This window comes from Centropristis striata, chromosome 12, assembly GCF_030273125.1.
Source record: "Centropristis striata isolate RG_2023a ecotype Rhode Island chromosome 12, C.striata_1.0, whole genome shotgun sequence".
Lineage (NCBI taxonomy): Eukaryota > Metazoa > Chordata > Actinopteri > Perciformes > Serranidae > Centropristis > Centropristis striata.
The window spans coordinates 29,047,106-29,063,839 of NC_081528.1; the positions used below are offsets into that span (position 1 = coordinate 29,047,106).

Below are 16,734 nucleotides of genomic sequence, written 5' to 3' on the forward strand. Positions count from 1 at the left end.
CCGAAGCATGTTGGCAGAGTGTGACGCTCACTGCTCTGATCTGTTTTATAGTTTATTTTACCCGTGCTGCTGTTTTATTGTATTTAGTGCTGTTCGGCTGTGTCTGTAGCAAGAGTTGTGAATCTGCCAATCTGCATAATGTGGGGGTATGTGTGTTGATGTATGTCTCCCTATGGTTAATTGTTCCATGAGGCCATATTCTTTCTTTACACATCTGTATACTGTCAAGACCTTTACGATTACCATATTGACATATTTCAAACTGATGGGTAAAACACCCGTCTCCCATTGTAAAGAAATATTACATAAGTTTTCAGTTTTCAATTCAATTTCAAAACTAAAGCTACCTATACTTGTTGATGGTGCTATGAATGCGTTTGTTGTATCATCTTGCAACGGGCTTGATAACTGAGCAAAGAATACGTTGGTCAAAGTGATCCGTTACTTCAAGAGCAGTGTTCGCTGTCCATGGTACTGAAATACATCGGATTTACTGTTGTACGAACGCGGTAAACATTCATATTTCTTCACGGCACTTCATTTGCATGAAATAAATCACACTGAAAAGCATTTAAATATAACAACGCAACATAGCACATATAAATACAACAATTTAAAGTAATATGGAATGTTGTCCTCTTGGTGTCACTGTAACATCAACGAGGCCATTAAAAACAATGTCCCTCCCCTAACAAGGCTTTTGTTTGGTACCTTCCAGCAGAGGATGCATTTCATATAGGGAAGGGAGTCGGATGAGATCGCGTGGTGGTCGGATATAAAGAAGTGATCTGCTGCAGAAACAGGCTCCAGTGTGTTTATGAGTTGTTGGATAACCATGGGGAATGAAAGAGGATATCGATCAAGTGGTTACTGTTGGTTTGCTTTTTATGTTTCCTTACTGATGATTTTCGGAAAGCATACGGTGGCTGAACTGAGGTACTCTATCCCCGAGGAGATGAAAGAAGGTACAGTTGTCGGAAATGTTGCCAAGGATCTTGGTCTGGACAAAACCTCTTTGATTGATCGACGATTTCGAGTTGTGTCTGGATCCAAGGACGCTTTTTTCGAGGTAAACCCGGACAATGGTGCTTTACAGGTCCGTAAAAAGATCGACAGAGAGGAGCTGTGTCACGGGAGTGGTGTATGTCTCATGGAGCTAAAAGTCCTTGTTGAAGATCCATTAGAAATGCACCATATTGTTGTCGAGATTACTGATGTAAATGATCACTCCCCCAGTTTTCCAGAAAAGGAACAACAATTTAAAATAGCAGAACATGCATCTCCTGGCACTCGATTCCAACTGCATGCGGCCCGTGATCCTGATGCTGGAATTAACTCAATCCGCACATATACATTAACGTCGAATGAACACTTTGAAATAGATGTTAGTCAAAGCGATGAAGAGAAAATACCATTTTTAGTGCTGAAGAAGTCCTTGGACAGGGAACATAAAAGTAAACACCTGTTATTTGTCACAGCAGTTGATGGAGGTAAACCTCAAAGATCTGGAACACTAAATATTTCCATTATTGTTCTTGATAGTAATGATAATCGTCCGATATTTAGTCAAGATACTTATCAAATAGAAATATATGAAAATGTCTCAGTTGGTACGATTGTCACAAAGGTGAATGCAACAGATAAGGATGAAGGGACAAATGGGGAAATAGAGTACAGCCTTAGTAAAACATTAGCACGTAAAGTTTATGACATGTTTGAATTGGATACTTTAAGTGGGCAAATCAAATTAAAAGGAGTCGTGGATTTTGAGGATTCAGAAATTTACAAGATAGATGTTGAGGCATCTGACAGAGGAACGCCTCCATTAACAGGAAGGTGTCGAGTCGTCATAAAGATTAAAGATGTCAATGATAATCCACCAGAAATAGAAATCACATCACTTTCAAATACAGTGTCTGAAGATTCAAAGCCTGGGACAGTTATTTCACTTATTAGTGTAACGGATAAAGACTCCGGTGTCAATGGAAAAATTATCTCCAGCATAAATTCAGACGTGCCTTTTGAATTAAAGCCTTCCTATAAGGAAAACATATATTCAGTTGTAACCAAGGGATATTTGGATCGAGAGGAGATATCACAATATGAAATAACAATACAAGCGACTGATTGTGGTGAACCTCCTTTATCTACTGTTAAAACTCTTAATATTCAGATATCAGATGTAAACGACAACAGACCACATTTCAACAAAAACCCGTTACAGTTTTACTTGTCAGAAAATAATGTTGCGGGAACGGCAATATTTTCGGTTAGCGCAACGGACAAAGATGTGAATGAAAATGCAGCTATTTCTTTTAATGTTGTTAGAGGAGGAGGTGAAAGTGATGTAGCATCATTCCTAAATATCAATTCGGACAACGGTCAGATTTCAGCACTAAAAAGTTTTGACTTTGAAACACTGAAAACGTTCCAGTTCCAAGTTGTCGCCACAGATTCTGGAACTCCGTCACTAAGCAGCAACGTCACAGTGAACGTGTTCATTCTGGATCAGAACGACAACGCTCCAGTCATCCTGTATCCAGTCAGCTCTAACGGTTCTGCTGAAGGTGTGGAGGAGATTCCCCGCAATGTGAACGCAGGACACTTGGTGACTAAAGTCAGAGCCTATGACGCTGATATAGGATATAACGGCTGGTTACTGTTTTCACTGCAGGAAGTTACTGACCACAGTCTCTTTGCTTTGGACCGCTATACAGGACAGATCAGAACACTTCGCTCATTCACAGAGACAGACGAGGCTGAGCATAAACTGATCATACTGGTGAAAGACAATGGCAACGTTTCTCTCTCAGCAACAGCTACTGTGCTTGTCAAACTTGTGGAGCCCAAAGAGGCTTTTGCTGCTTCTGATGTTAAAAGTGCAACAAGAGATGAGGAGGGGACTGATGTGACTTTTTACCTCATGATAACTTTGGGATCAGTTTCTGTACTTTTTATCATCAGTATCATCGTGCTGATTGCAATGCAGTGCTCCAAATCCACAGAGTATACTTCTAAATATCTACAAGAGACTAATTATGATGGGACACTGTGTCACAGCATCCAGTACAGATCTGGAGACAAACGCTACATGTTAGTTGGACCCAGAATGAGTATAGGATCTACTATAGTCCCGGGCAGCCATGCCAACACACTAGTGCTACCTGACAGGAGACGGCCATCTGGAGAGGTAAGATTTTAAAATACAACAAGAGTGGCATTTTCAGTTAATATATTCCTGACATTATTTGGGGTTTGTAGACTTTAGGTCTTTCATTCAGCATGTTTATACTGCATGCAGCAATGTTTTTTGACAGATGCTATTCTGCCTTATTCTTCCACAAGAGCATATTTGAGTTTATCAGAATACTATAATTTGACACAGCTTTTTGCTTCTGCTTGCAAAGCTACTATCTGATGCATCTTCTCATCCTTGGACTTTCCTCTACCTATTGTACTCTCTCAAGTCAGTATAAACGCAGGTGCTTCTGTACAGTGAAAAACAAATCATCCTTGTGTCCCAGTGAGATAATCGAAAAAAGAAATGTCTGACTTCTTTGGAGCCTCTTTAAAAACAAAAACAAAACAGCTTAACATCAACCATCTAAAAGTGTAATAACGTTCTAAACAATGTGTGCTCACACTGATATATTCATGGTTATTTGTATTTGTAGTATTTACCATCATCGTGCAAAATGCAGAATAATTAAAGACAGAAACACTGTGGTTAAGACTGTTTAAAGAGCTGCAAGTCTGTTTGGAGTCGCTATCCGTGGTGCTGAAATTCATTGACTTTACTTTCTTGAAGCAATGAGCAAAGCTAAAAATAAAAAAAGCGCAAATGGATTCGTTTCCCCCCTCTGGTACGTCATTCATATTCATTTTAGAAGTGTAAGCTAATAAGAACGCTGAGCTCTTTTTGTGTGTGTAGTAGCAAAAACAAATACAATAACATGTGTCCACAGTATTGCGTGTTGTGATCATGCAGGGTTTTTTCAATACCTTTTTGAACACCAAATCTGTTGCGTAATTTCAAGTCGATTTTCTGACCAAAATATATACCCTGGAATGCAATTTTAACGAATCTGCATAGTCTAAAATGTTGCCCTCTTGGTGTCACTGTTACATCAATAAGGACTCAGTCCCTCCCCTAAGAAAGCTATTGTTTAGTTCCCCGCAGCAGAGAATGCATCTGATTCAAGGGTGCGAGTTAGATGAGACGGCGTTGTTTGCATTTAAACATGCGAAACTAAACGGATCGGATATACACGTTTGATTTGCTGCAGAAACCGGCTCCTGTGTGGATGTGTCATTGGAAAATGATGGCGACAAAAAGGCCATATCGCTTCAGTGACCATCTCTCGTTGGCTTTTATTTTTTCCTTCCTGCTGATTTTCGGAACGCAGTCGTTAGCTGAACTGAGGTATTCTATTCCAGAAGAGATGAAAGAAGGAACTGCTGTTGGAAATGTTGCCAAGGATCTTGGAATAGAAAAAACCTCTTTGGTTGAACGACGATTTCGAGTTGTTTCGGGATCTAAGGACGCTTTTTTCGAGGTAAACCCGGACAATGGTGCCTTGCAGGTCCGTAAAAAGATCGACAGAGAGGAGCTGTGTCAGGGTAGTGGTGCATGCCTAATAGAGCTGAAAATCCTTGTTGAAAACCCATTGGAAATACATTATGTAGTTGTAGAAATTACGGATGTAAATGATCACCGTCCGATTTTTTCTGAAAATGTGCAGCAATTTGAAATATTCGAACATGCATCTCCGGGAACTCGATTTGATCTGCACGCAGCCCGTGATCCTGATGCTGGAATTAACTCAATCCGCACATATACAATAACACCAAATGAACACTTTGAAATAGATGTTAGTCAAAGTGATGAGGAGAAAATACCATTTCTAGTGCTGAAGAAAGCCTTAGACAGAGAACAAAAAAATACACACTTGCTACTTGTCACAGCAGTTGATGGAGGTAAACCTCCAAGATCAGGAAAACTAAATGTTTCCATTATTGTTCTTGATATTAATGACAATCGCCCGACATTTAGTCAGGATCCTTACCAAATAGAAATATATGAAAACGTTCCAGTAGGTACTATTGTTTTAAAAGTGAATGCAACAGATCCAGATGAAGGAAATAATGGAGAGGTAGAGTACAGCCTTAGCAAAACATTAGCACGTAAAGTTTACGACATATTTGAATTGGATAGTTTAAGTGGACAAATTAAATTGAAAGGAGCTTTGGATTTTGAAGAATCGGAGATTCACAAACTCGATGTTCAGGCATCAGACAAAGGAACGCCTCCATTAACAAGCAGGTGTAAGGTCATTATAAAGATAAAGGACGTAAATGATAATCCACCTGAAATAGAAGTCACATCACTTTCAAATACAGTGTCAGAAGATTCAAAGCCTGGGACCATTATTTCACTTATTAGTGTAACTGATACAGACTCTGGTGTCAATGGAAAAATTATATCCAACATAGATTCAGACGTGCCTTTTGAATTAAAGCCTTCTTACAAGGAAAACACATACTCAGTTGTCACGAAAGGATTTTTGGATCGAGAGGAGGTGTCACATTATGAAATAACAATAAAAGCCACTGATTGTGGTGAACCTCCTTTATCTACTGTAAAAATATTAAATATTCAGATATCAGATGTAAATGACAACACTCCACATTTTGATCAAAACCCATTACAGTTTTACATGTCAGAAAATAATGTTGCTGGTAGCTCAATTTTCTCTGTAAGAGCAAAAGATAGTGATGTCAATGACAATGCAGCTATTTCATATCATATTGCTCGACAAAATGATGTAACATCTTTCTTAAATGTAAATTCGGACAACGGTCAAATTTCAGCGCTGAAAAGTTTTGACTTTGAGACACTGAAAACGTTCCAGTTCCAAGTTGTCGCCACAGATTCTGGAACTCCGTCACTAAGCAGCAACGTCACAGTGAACGTGTTCATTCTGGATCAGAACGACAACGCTCCAGTCATCCTGTATCCAGTCAGCTCTAACGGTTCTGCTGAAGGTGTGGAGGAGATTCCCCGCAATGTGAACGCAGGACACTTGGTGACTAAAGTCAGAGCCTATGACGCTGATATAGGATATAACGGCTGGTTACTGTTTTCACTGCAGGAAGTTACTGACCACAGTCTCTTTGCTTTGGACCGCTATACAGGACAGATCAGAACACTTCGCTCATTCACAGAGACAGACGAGGCTGAGCATAAACTGATCATACTGGTGAAAGACAATGGCAACGTTTCTCTCTCAGCAACAGCTACTGTGCTTGTCAAACTTGTGGAGCCCAAAGAGGCTTTTGCTGCTTCTGATGTTAAAAGTGCAACAAGAGATGAGGAGGGGACTGATGTGACTTTTTACCTCATGATAACTTTGGGATCAGTTTCTGTACTTTTTATCATCAGTATCATCGTGCTGATTGCAATGCAGTGCTCCAAATCCACAGAGTATACTTCTAAATATCTACAAGAGACTAATTATGATGGGACACTGTGTCACAGCATCCAGTACAGATCTGGAGACAAACGCTACATGTTAGTGGGACCCAGAATGAGTATAGGATCTACTATAGTCCCGGGCAGCCATGCCAACACACTAGTGCTCCCTGACAGGAGGAGGACATCCACAGAGGTAAGATGTTAAAATGTAGCAAGGGTGGCACCTGTTTCGATATGTATCAAATTGTTTAAGGATTGTGGACTTCAGTTGATTAATTCAGCATGTTTAAACTATGTTCAGAAATGTTTGTGAAAGATGCTTTTGTGTCTTCTACTTCCAAAAGAACAAATGTGAGTTTGTCAGCAAACTATCATTTTCGATTTAGCTTCTGTTTGCAAAAGTTTTTGTCTGATACATTACTATCTTTTGGCTTATCTCATCTGCGGACTCTCTTATACACACATGTACACTCTAAAGTCAGTATGAACCCCAGAGCTGCTGCAATGAAATACATTATCAGTATATCCCAGTCGGATAAAAAAAAAAGAGTACATATCTCATTTGATTGTAGCCTCTCTTTGTTGCCAAATAGATTTGCCACCAACCAGTTAAATTTTTTAATACAATTCTTAACAATGTTTGCTTAGACTAATATGCTGTTAGTGAAGCGTTTATCAACATTGTGCCGAAGACGTAGCAAATAAAGACACAAACACTGGGGTACATTGGTTTAGACAGAAAAGAGCTGCAGATCTTTTTGGAGTCGCTATCCATGGTGCTGAAATGCATTGACATTACGTTTTTTTTTAAATATTTGGATTAGTGATTTTTCTCTGCCACTTTCATCAAATTGCCATTTAGAAGTGTTCGCTAATCAGACGGCTTGGCATTGAATTTCATTATATCGTTTTTTTTCTGTGTGGAGCATGAAGAAGAAAAACAAGTGAATTGCTAGAAGGATCTGAGAGACACCAGCAATACGAGTTTGTAGTCATGCTGGGTTTTTTTCCACTATCTGCTTTATCTTCACTTCTGTTATGACATTTCAATGAGATTTCTGACTAAGTATATACACTGGTACACCGTCTAATCGACTTTAAATATTGTAAAATGTTGCCTCTTGGTGTCACTGTTACATCAATAAGGACCCGGTCCCTCCCCTAAGCAAGCTATTGTTTCGTAGCTGACAGCAGAGGATGTGTCTGATTCAAGTCTGCGGGTTGGATGAGACGGCGTTGTTTGCTTTAAAACGTGCGAAGAAAAACGGGTCGGACATACACGTTTGATTTGCTGCAGAAACCGGGTCTCTGTGTGTCTATGACTTGTTGGATAACGATGGGGAATGAAAGACGATATCGCTCAAATGACTATTGTTGGTTTGCTTTTCATTTATCTTTAGTGCTGATTTTCGGAAAGCAGGCTTTGGCTGAACTGAGGTACTCAGTTCCAGAGGAGATGAAAGAAGGTACAGTTGTCGGAAATGTTGCCAAGGATCTTGGTCTGGACAGAACCTCTTTGATTGATCGACGGTTCCGTGTTGTATCTGGATCTAAGGACGCTTTTTTTGAAGTAAACCCGGACAATGGTGCTTTACAGGTCCGTAAAAAAATCGACAGAGAGGAGCTGTGTCACGGTAGTGGTGTATGCCTTACGGAGCTAAAAGTCCTTGTTGAAAACCCTTTAGAAATGCACCATGTCGTTGTGGAAATTACTGATGTAAATGATCACTCCCCCAATTTTCCTGAAAAGGAGCAGCAATTTGAAATAGCAGAACAAACAGCTCCGGGAACTCGATTCGAGCTGCACACGGCCCGTGATCCCGATGCTGGAATTAATTCTATCCGCACATATACAATAACGCCAAATGAACACTTTGAAATAGAAATTAGCCAAAGCGACGATGACAAAATACCATTTCTAGTGCTGAAGAAAGCCTTAGACAGAGAACAAAAGAATAAACATTTGATAATTGTCACAGCAGTTGATGGAGGTAAACCTCCAAGATCAGGGACACTTAATGTTTCCATTATTGTACTTGATATCAATGACAATCGTCCAACATTTAGTCAGGAAACTTATCAAATAGAAATATATGAAAACATGTCACTTGGTACTATTGTTACAAGAGTGAACGCAACAGATCCAGACGAAGGGACGAATGGGGAAATAGAGTACAGTCTTAGCAAAACATTAGCACGTAAAGTTTATGAAATATTTGAGTTGGATAGTTTAACTGGAAAAATTAAATTAAAAGGGTTCGTGGATTTTGAGGAATCAGAGGTATACAAAATAGACATTCAGGCATCAGATAAAGGAACGCCTCCATTAACAAGCAGGTGTCGAGTAATTGTAAAGATAAAAGACGTTAATGATAATCCTCCAGAAATAGAAGTCACATCTTTGTCAAATACAGTGTCAGAAGATTCAAAGCCTGGGACAGTTATTTCACTTATTAGTGTGACAGATAAAGACTCTGGTCTTAATGGAAAAATCATTTCCAGCATAACCGAGGAAGTACCATTTGAGTTAAGACCTTCTTATAAGGAAAATATATACTCAGTTGTCACGAAGGGATTTTTGGATCGAGAGGAGGTGTCACATTATGAAATAACAATAAAGACCACTGATTGTGGTGAACCTCCCTTATCTACTTTAAAAACTCTCACTATTCAGATATCAGATGTAAATGACAACAAACCACAATTCGAACAAAACCCGTTACATTTTTATCTATCAGAAAATAATGTTGCTGGAGCGTCAATATTCTCTGTAAGTGCAAAGGACAATGATGTCAATGACAATGCAGCTATTTCATATCATATTGCGAGAGAAAATGATCTGGCATCTTTCCTAAATATAAACTCTGAAAATGGACACATCACAGCACTAAAAAGTTTTGACTTTGAAACACTGAAAACGTTCCAGTTCCAAGTTGTCGCCACAGATTCTGGAACTCCGTCACTTAGCAGCAACGTCACAGTGAACGTGTTCATTCTGGATCAGAACGACAACGCTCCAGTCATCCTGTATCCAGTCAGCTCTAACGGTTCTGCTGAAGGTGTGGAGGAGATTCCCCGCAATGTGAACGCAGGACACTTGGTGACTAAAGTCAGAGCCTATGACGCTGATATAGGATATAACGGCTGGTTACTGTTTTCACTGCAGGAAGTTACTGACCACAGTCTCTTTGCTTTGGACCGCTATACAGGACAGATCAGAACACTTCGCTCATTCACAGAGACAGACGAGGCTGAGCATAAACTGATCATACTGGTGAAAGACAATGGCAACGTTTCTCTCTCAGCAACAGCTACTGTGCTTGTCAAAGTTGTGGAGCCCAAAGAGGCTTTTGCTGCTTCTGATGTTAAAAGTGCAACAAGAGATGAGGAGGGGACTGATGTGACTTTTTACCTCATGATAACTTTGGGATCAGTTTCTGTACTTTTTATCATCAGTATCATCGTGCTGATTGCAATGCAGTGCTCCAAATCCACAGAGTATACTTCCAAATATCTACAAGAGACTAATTATGATGGGACACTGTGTCACAGCATCCAGTACAGATCTGGAGACAAACGCTACATGTTAGTTGGACCCAGAATGAGTATAGGATCTACTATAGTCCCGGGCAGCCATGCCAACACACTAGTGCTCCCTGACAGGAGACGGCCTTCTGGAGAGGTAAGAACAATACTTTGACTCACTCTCCTGTAAGTTTTTATAGACTGATTGTGTGTAAACAGTATTACTTCCGAATTGTATATTTTAATTAAATTATATGTCACGTGTTTCCTGGTTTGTATTTGCGGGATCGAATTGATTGAGGTCATTGTTTATGAAGCAGTCAGAACTAACTTCTTCATAACTCACCACTTGTACAATAAGTGAAAAAGGGGCGGTTGGATTTATATTTCACGATGGCAATCTTATCCATCTGCATGTGGTGTACGTCCATATGCGCTAGTGGCTGAGCTGAGTGCAGGCTGTCTCTGTCCGTGGTGCTGATTCACTCTGGAGCAAGTCCCACTGTGTATTTCGCATAACCCTGCACTCCAATATAATAGAAAGTTTGAGTTATGTCTTCATGGACTGTGTATTTAATGAAAGGGTCATCTTCTCTTTGCTTTGTAAGTGGGAATATGGTGTTCCGTTTATCGTCAAAAAGCTGTCTTTTTCGTGTAAAATCCGTACTTTAATACATGTTGCTATTATTTCAAATACATCACTGCAATGTGATTCTCGATCACTTGGTGTCAGTATAATAACAAATAACGCTTTCACGTGCTTTCGTCATAACCACCAGAGCCATCCCCTCCACCCTTCGCCTAAAACCTTAACTGATAGAACATTTTACGTGCTGACGGATTTAATACAGAATTTAGCTTTAAAACAACTGAAATGCTCTGTTAGAGAATGGCTGGATTATGACAACGAATGTGACGGAGGGGTTTCATGTTAGTGTGCTACTACAGCTATTTAAATCCGTTTTTATTGTAAATGTTTCATCTTCACATCATGGAACAAAGACGACACCAGACATGGAGAGAGCGGACAAAGTGGGTTGTCTACATGATGGTTTTCGTTACATTTTGGAGCAAAGCTTCAGGGCAATTCCGCTATTCCATCTCTGAGGAAGTGAAAGAAGGAACTGCTGTTGGGAATATTGCTAAGGATTTAGGTCTTGATAAGACCACACTGAAAGAGAGAGGCTACCGTATTGTCTACGGCACGACAGAGCCTCCTTTTCGAGTAAACCAGGACGATGGTGTTTTGTATGTAAACAAAAAAATTGACAGAGAGGAAGTGTGCGACCGAAGCAAGGTTTGTGTAATCGACTTAAAAACCGTGTTGGAAAATCCCCTGGAGGTGCACTATGTAGCAGTGGAGATTCTGGATGTAAACGACCACGCACCAAGCTTCCCCGAAAATGAAAAGCTGTTGGAGATTTCTGAATCTGCGTTACCAGGAGCAAGATTTCAGTTACAAGCTGCGCGCGATGCTGATAGTGGTTCATTATCGGTTCAGCAGTATAAACTGAGTCAAAATGATAATTTTCGTTTGGAAGTGAAGGATCGTGGTGAGGACCGGAAGACTCCTATTTTAATTATTCAAAAGTCACTTGATAGAGAATCTGCTAAGACCCATGTGTTACTTCTGACAGCCATTGATGGAGGTAAACCTCCACGATCCGGTAACATGACTATAACTGTTGATGTCTTGGATGTCAATGATAATCCCCCAGTTTTCACCCAGGATTCCTATACTGTACATCTGAAAGAAAATTCCCCACTTGGTACAACTGTTATTCGAGTTAATGCAACGGATTTGGATGAAGGTTCAAATGGTGAAGTTGTATATTCATTTGGCAATGACGTGGATGCACGTACACGTGCAAGTTTTGATTTAAATGCCATTACTGGAGTAATTACAGTGGCAGGGTCGATAGATTTTGAAGAATGTAGCAGATATGAAATTGATATCCAGGCATCTGACAAAGGTGCGGCTACACTAGCCACGGACAAAAGCATTATTATACATGTTGTTGATGTAAACGACAATGCACCTGACATTGAAGTGACATCATTTTCACATGCTTTACCAGAAGATTCCAAACCAGGAACCACTGTGGCTTTAGTTAGTGTTAAAGACTCGGATTCCGGTCTGAACGGAAAAGTTATGTGTTACATAAGCCAAGACCTTCCTTTTATGCTCACTCCGTCTTTACAGAATAACATGTATTCCCTGGTTACAAAATCACTTTTGGATCGAGAGCAGCAGTCGCATTATCATGTAACAATTGTAGGGAAAGACGCAGGTGAGCCACCCTTATCATCAGAAAAAAATATAAACATTGTTGTGTCGGATGTGAATGACAACAGCCCAGTGTTTTCACAGAACCCATACACTTTCTACATATCTGAGAATAACAACCCAGGAGAGTCTATTCTATCTGTGACAGCCCGTGATGATGACGAGGGAAGTAATGCTCTTATTTTATATCATATATTCAGGGACAGAGGTGGAGAACATTTGTTTACCTCTTTTCTAAATGTTAACTCTGAAAACGGAGATATTTCGGCGCTAAAAAGTTTTGACTTTGAAACACTGAAAACGTTCCAGTTCCAAGTTGTTGCCACAGATTCTGGAACTCCTTCACTAAGCAGCAACGTCACAGTGAACGTGTTCATTCTGGATCAGAACGACAACGCTCCAGTCATCCTGTATCCAGTCAGCTCTAACGGTTCTGCTGAAGGTGTGGAGGAGATTCCCCGCAATGTGAACGCAGGACACTTGGTGACTAAAGTCAGAGCCTATGACGCTGATATAGGATATAACGGCTGGTTACTGTTTTCACTGCAGGAAGTTACTGACCACAGTCTCTTTGCTTTGGACCGCTATACAGGACAGATCAGAACACTTCGCTCATTCACAGAGACAGACGAGGCTGAGCATAAACTGATCATACTGGTGAAAGACAATGGCAACGTTTCTCTCTCAGCAACAGCTACTGTGCTTGTCAAAGTTGTGGAGCCCAAAGAGGCTTTTGCTGCTTCTGATGTTAAAAGTGCAACAAGAGATGAGGAGGGGACTGATGTGACTTTTTACCTCATGATAACTTTGGGATCAGTTTCTGTACTTTTTATCATCAGTATCATCGTGCTGATTGCAATGCAGTGCTCCAAATCCACAGAATATACTTCTAAATATCTACAAGAGACTAATTATGATGGGACACTGTGTCACAGCATCCAGTACAGATCTGGAGACAAACGCTACATGTTAGTTGGACCCAGAATGAGTATAGGATCTACTATAGTCCCGGGCAGCCATGCCAACACACTAGTGCTCCCTGACAGGAGACGGCCTTCTGGAGAGGTAAGAACAATACTTTGACTCACTCTCCTGTAAGTTTTTATAGACTGATTGTGTGTAAACAGTATTACTTCCGAATTGTATATTTTAATTGAAATTATATGTCACGTGTTTCTTGGTTTGTATTTGCGGGATCGAATTGATTGAGGTCATTGTTTACGAAGCAGTCAGAACTAACTTCTTCATAACTCACCACTTGTACAATAAGTGAAAAAGGGGCGGTTGGATTTATATTTCACGATGGCAATCTTATCCATCTGCTTGTGGTGTACGTCCATATGCGCTAGTGGTTGAGCTGAGTGCAGGCTGTCTCTGTCCGTGGTGCTGATTCACTCTGGAGCAAGTCCCACTGTGTATTTCGCATAACGCTGCACTCCAATATAATAGAAAGTTTGAGTTATGTCTTCATGGACTGTGTATTTAATGAAAGGGTCATCTTCTCTTTGCTTTGTAAGTGGGAATATGGTGTTCCGTTTATCGTCAAAAAGCTGTCTTTTTCGTGTAAAATCCGTACTTTAATACATGTTGCTATTATTTCAAATACATCACTGCAATGTGATTCTCGATCACTTGGTGTCAGTATAATAACAAATAACGCTTTCACGTGCTTTCGTCATAACCACCAGAGCCATCCCCTCCACCCTTCGCCTAAAACCTTAACTGATAGAACATTTTACGTGCTGACGGATTTAATACAGAATTTAGCTTTAAAACAACTGAAATGCTCTGTTAGAGAATGACTGGATTATGACAACGAATGTGACGGAGGGGTTTCATGTTAGTGTGCTACTACAGCTATTTAAATCCGTTTTTATTGTAAATGTTTCATCTTCACATCATGGAACAAAGACGACGCCAGACATGGAGAGAGCGGACAAAGTGGGTTGTCTACATGATGGTTTTCGTTACATTTTGGAGCAAAGCTTCAGGGCAATTCCGCTATTCCATCTCTGAGGAAGTGAAAGAAGGAACTGCTGTTGGGAATATTGCTAAGGATTTAGGTCTTGATAAGACCACACTGAAAGAGAGAGGCTACCGTATAGTCTACGGCACGACAGAGCCTCCTTTTCGAGTAAATCAGGACGATGGTGTTTTGTATGTGAACCAAAAAATTGACAGAGAGGAAGTGTGCGACCGAAGCAAGGTTTGTGTAATCGACTTAAAAACCGTGTTGGAAAATCCCCTGGAGGTGCACTATGTAGCAGTGGAGATTCTGGACGTAAATGACCACCCACCAAGCTTCCCCGAAAATCAAAATTTGTTGGAGATTTATGAATCTGCGTTACCAGGAGCAAGATTTCAGTTACAAGCTGCGCGCGATGGTGACAGTGGTCCATTATCGGTTCAGCAATATAAACTGAGTCAAAATGATAATTTTCGTTTGGAAGTGAAGGATCGTGGTGAGGACCGGAAGACTCCTATTTTAATTCTCCAAAAGTCACTTGACAGAGAATCTGCTAAAACCCATGTGCTACTTCTGACAGCCGTTGATGGAGGTAAACCTCCACGATCCGGTAACATGACTATAACTGTTGATGTCTTGGATGTCAATGATAATCCCCCAGTTTTCACCCAGGATTCCTATACTGTACATCTGAAAGAAAACTCCCCCCTTGGTACAACTGTTATTCGAGTAAATGCAACGGATTTGGATGAAGGTTCAAATGGTGAAGTTGGATTTTCTTTTGGTAAAGATGTGGATGCACGTACACGTGCACGTTTTAATTTAAATGCCATTACTGGAGTAATTACTGTGGCAGGGTCGATAGATTTTGAAGAATGTAGCAGATATGAAATTGATATCCAGGCATCTGACAAAGGTGCGGCTACACTAGCCACGGACAAAAGCATTATTATACATGTTGTTGATGTAAACGACAATGCACCTGAGATTGAAGTGACATCATTTTCACATGCTTTACCAGAAGATTCCAAACCAGGAACCACTGTGGCTTTAGTTAGTGTTAAAGACTCGGATTCCGGTCTGAACGGAAAAGTTATGTGTTACATAAGCCAAGACCTTCCTTTTATGCTCACTCCGTCTTTACAGAATAACATGTATTCCCTGGTTACAAAATCACGTTTGAATCGAGAGCAGCAGTCGCATTATCATGTAACAATTGTAGGGAAAGACGCAGGTGAGCCACCCTTATCATCAGAAAAAAATATAAACATTGTTGTGTCGGATGTGAATGACAACAGCCCAGTGTTTTCACAGAACCCATACACTTTCTACATATCTGAGAATAACAAGCCAGGAGAGTCTATTCTATCTGTGACAGCCCGTGATGATGACGAGGGAAGTAATGCTCTTATTTTATATCATATATTCAGGGACAGAGGTGGAGAACATTTGTTTACCTCTTTTTTAAATGTTAACTCTGAAAACGGAGATATTTCGGCGCTGAAAAGTTTTGACTTTGAAACACTGAAAACGTTCCAGTTCCAAGTTGTCGCCACAGATTCTGGAACTCCGTCACTAAGCAGCAACGTCACAGTGAACGTGTTCATTCTGGATCAGAACGACAACGCTCCAGTCATCCTGTATCCAGTCAGCTCTAACGGTTCTGCTGAAGGTGTGGAGGAGATTCCCCGCAATGTGAACGCAGGACACTTGGTGACTAAAGTCAGAGCCTATGACGCTGATATAGGATATAACGGCTGGTTACTGTTTTCACTGCAGGAAGTTACTGACCACAGTCTCTTTGCTTTGGACCGCTATACAGGACAGATCAGAACACTTCGCTCATTCACAGAGACAGACGAGGCTGAGCATAAACTGATCATACTGGTGAAAGACAATGGCAACGTTTCTCTCTCAGCAACAGCTACTGTGCTTGTCAAACTTGTGGAGCCCAAAGAGGCTTTTGCTGCTTCTGATGTTAAAAGTGCAACAAGAGATGAGGAGGGGACTGATGTGACTTTTTACCTCATGATAACTTTGGGATCAGTTTCTGTACTTTTTATCATCAGTATCATCGTGCTGATTGCAATGCAGTGCTCCAAATCCACAGAGTATACTTCTAAATATCTACAAGAGACTAATTATGATGGGACACTGTGTCACAGCATCCAGTACAGATCTGGAGACAAACGCTACATGTTAGTTGGACCCAGAATGAGTATAGGATCTACTATAGTCCCGGGCAGCCATGCCAACACACTAGTGCTCCCTGACAGGAGACGGCCATCTGGAGAGGTAAGATTATTGTTTTTAATGCTTAAATTTTGTCGCCCATTACATATTTAACACTTGTGTGAAAGGTTTTGAAATAAGACACTCTTGCGGTGACTTTCTCTCTAGAAATAACATGGAAGCTCCACCTCCTCGCAATCATCATTTTAAAACTTACAAACAATGATTTTTTTTTTTTTTGTACTACAC

General features: G+C 40.5%; 5 protein-coding genes across 5 annotated transcripts; all 5 read left to right on the forward strand.

Annotated features, from left to right (window-relative positions):
• Window positions 1-822: 822 nt before the first annotated feature.
• Window positions 823-3,202, forward strand: LOC131981426 (protocadherin alpha-8-like). The gene has a single exon (XM_059345699.1). The coding sequence runs from the start codon at window positions 836-838 to the stop codon at window positions 3,200-3,202; it is 2,367 nt and encodes a 788-aa protein (XP_059201682.1). The 5' UTR covers window positions 823-835.
• Window positions 3,203-4,133: 931 nt separating this feature from the next.
• LOC131981428 (protocadherin alpha-3-like) lies at window positions 4,134-6,680 on the forward strand. Its single transcript, XM_059345700.1, has one exon. The coding sequence runs from the start codon at window positions 4,305-4,307 to the stop codon at window positions 6,678-6,680; it is 2,376 nt and encodes a 791-aa protein (XP_059201683.1). The 5' UTR covers window positions 4,134-4,304.
• Window positions 6,681-7,706: 1,026 nt separating this feature from the next.
• Window positions 7,707-10,175, forward strand: LOC131981986 (protocadherin alpha-8-like). The gene has a single exon (XM_059346535.1). The coding sequence runs from the start codon at window positions 7,794-7,796 to the stop codon at window positions 10,173-10,175; it is 2,382 nt and encodes a 793-aa protein (XP_059202518.1). The 5' UTR covers window positions 7,707-7,793.
• Window positions 10,176-10,808: 633 nt separating this feature from the next.
• Window positions 10,809-13,370, forward strand: LOC131981974 (protocadherin alpha-3-like). Its single transcript, XM_059346519.1, has one exon. The coding sequence runs from the start codon at window positions 10,974-10,976 to the stop codon at window positions 13,368-13,370; it is 2,397 nt and encodes a 798-aa protein (XP_059202502.1). The 5' UTR covers window positions 10,809-10,973.
• A 691-nt stretch (window positions 13,371-14,061) lies between these two features.
• LOC131981429 (protocadherin alpha-7-like) lies at window positions 14,062-16,599 on the forward strand. The gene has a single exon (XM_059345701.1). The coding sequence runs from the start codon at window positions 14,170-14,172 to the stop codon at window positions 16,597-16,599; it is 2,430 nt and encodes an 809-aa protein (XP_059201684.1). The 5' UTR covers window positions 14,062-14,169.
• Window positions 16,600-16,734: the final 135 nt, after the last annotated feature.

Excerpts from the sequence above, each read along its gene's own strand:
- LOC131981986 (XM_059346535.1), top strand. The coding sequence starts at position 7,794 with ATGACTTGTTGGATAACGATGGGGAATGAAAGACGATATCGCTCAAAT.
- LOC131981429 (XM_059345701.1), top strand. The coding sequence starts at position 14,170 with ATGTTTCATCTTCACATCATGGAACAAAGACGACGCCAGACATGGAGA.
- LOC131981428 (XM_059345700.1), top strand. The coding sequence starts at position 4,305 with ATGTGTCATTGGAAAATGATGGCGACAAAAAGGCCATATCGCTTCAGT.
- LOC131981426 (XM_059345699.1), top strand. The coding sequence starts at position 836 with ATGGGGAATGAAAGAGGATATCGATCAAGTGGTTACTGTTGGTTTGCT.
- LOC131981974 (XM_059346519.1), top strand. The coding sequence starts at position 10,974 with ATGTTTCATCTTCACATCATGGAACAAAGACGACACCAGACATGGAGA.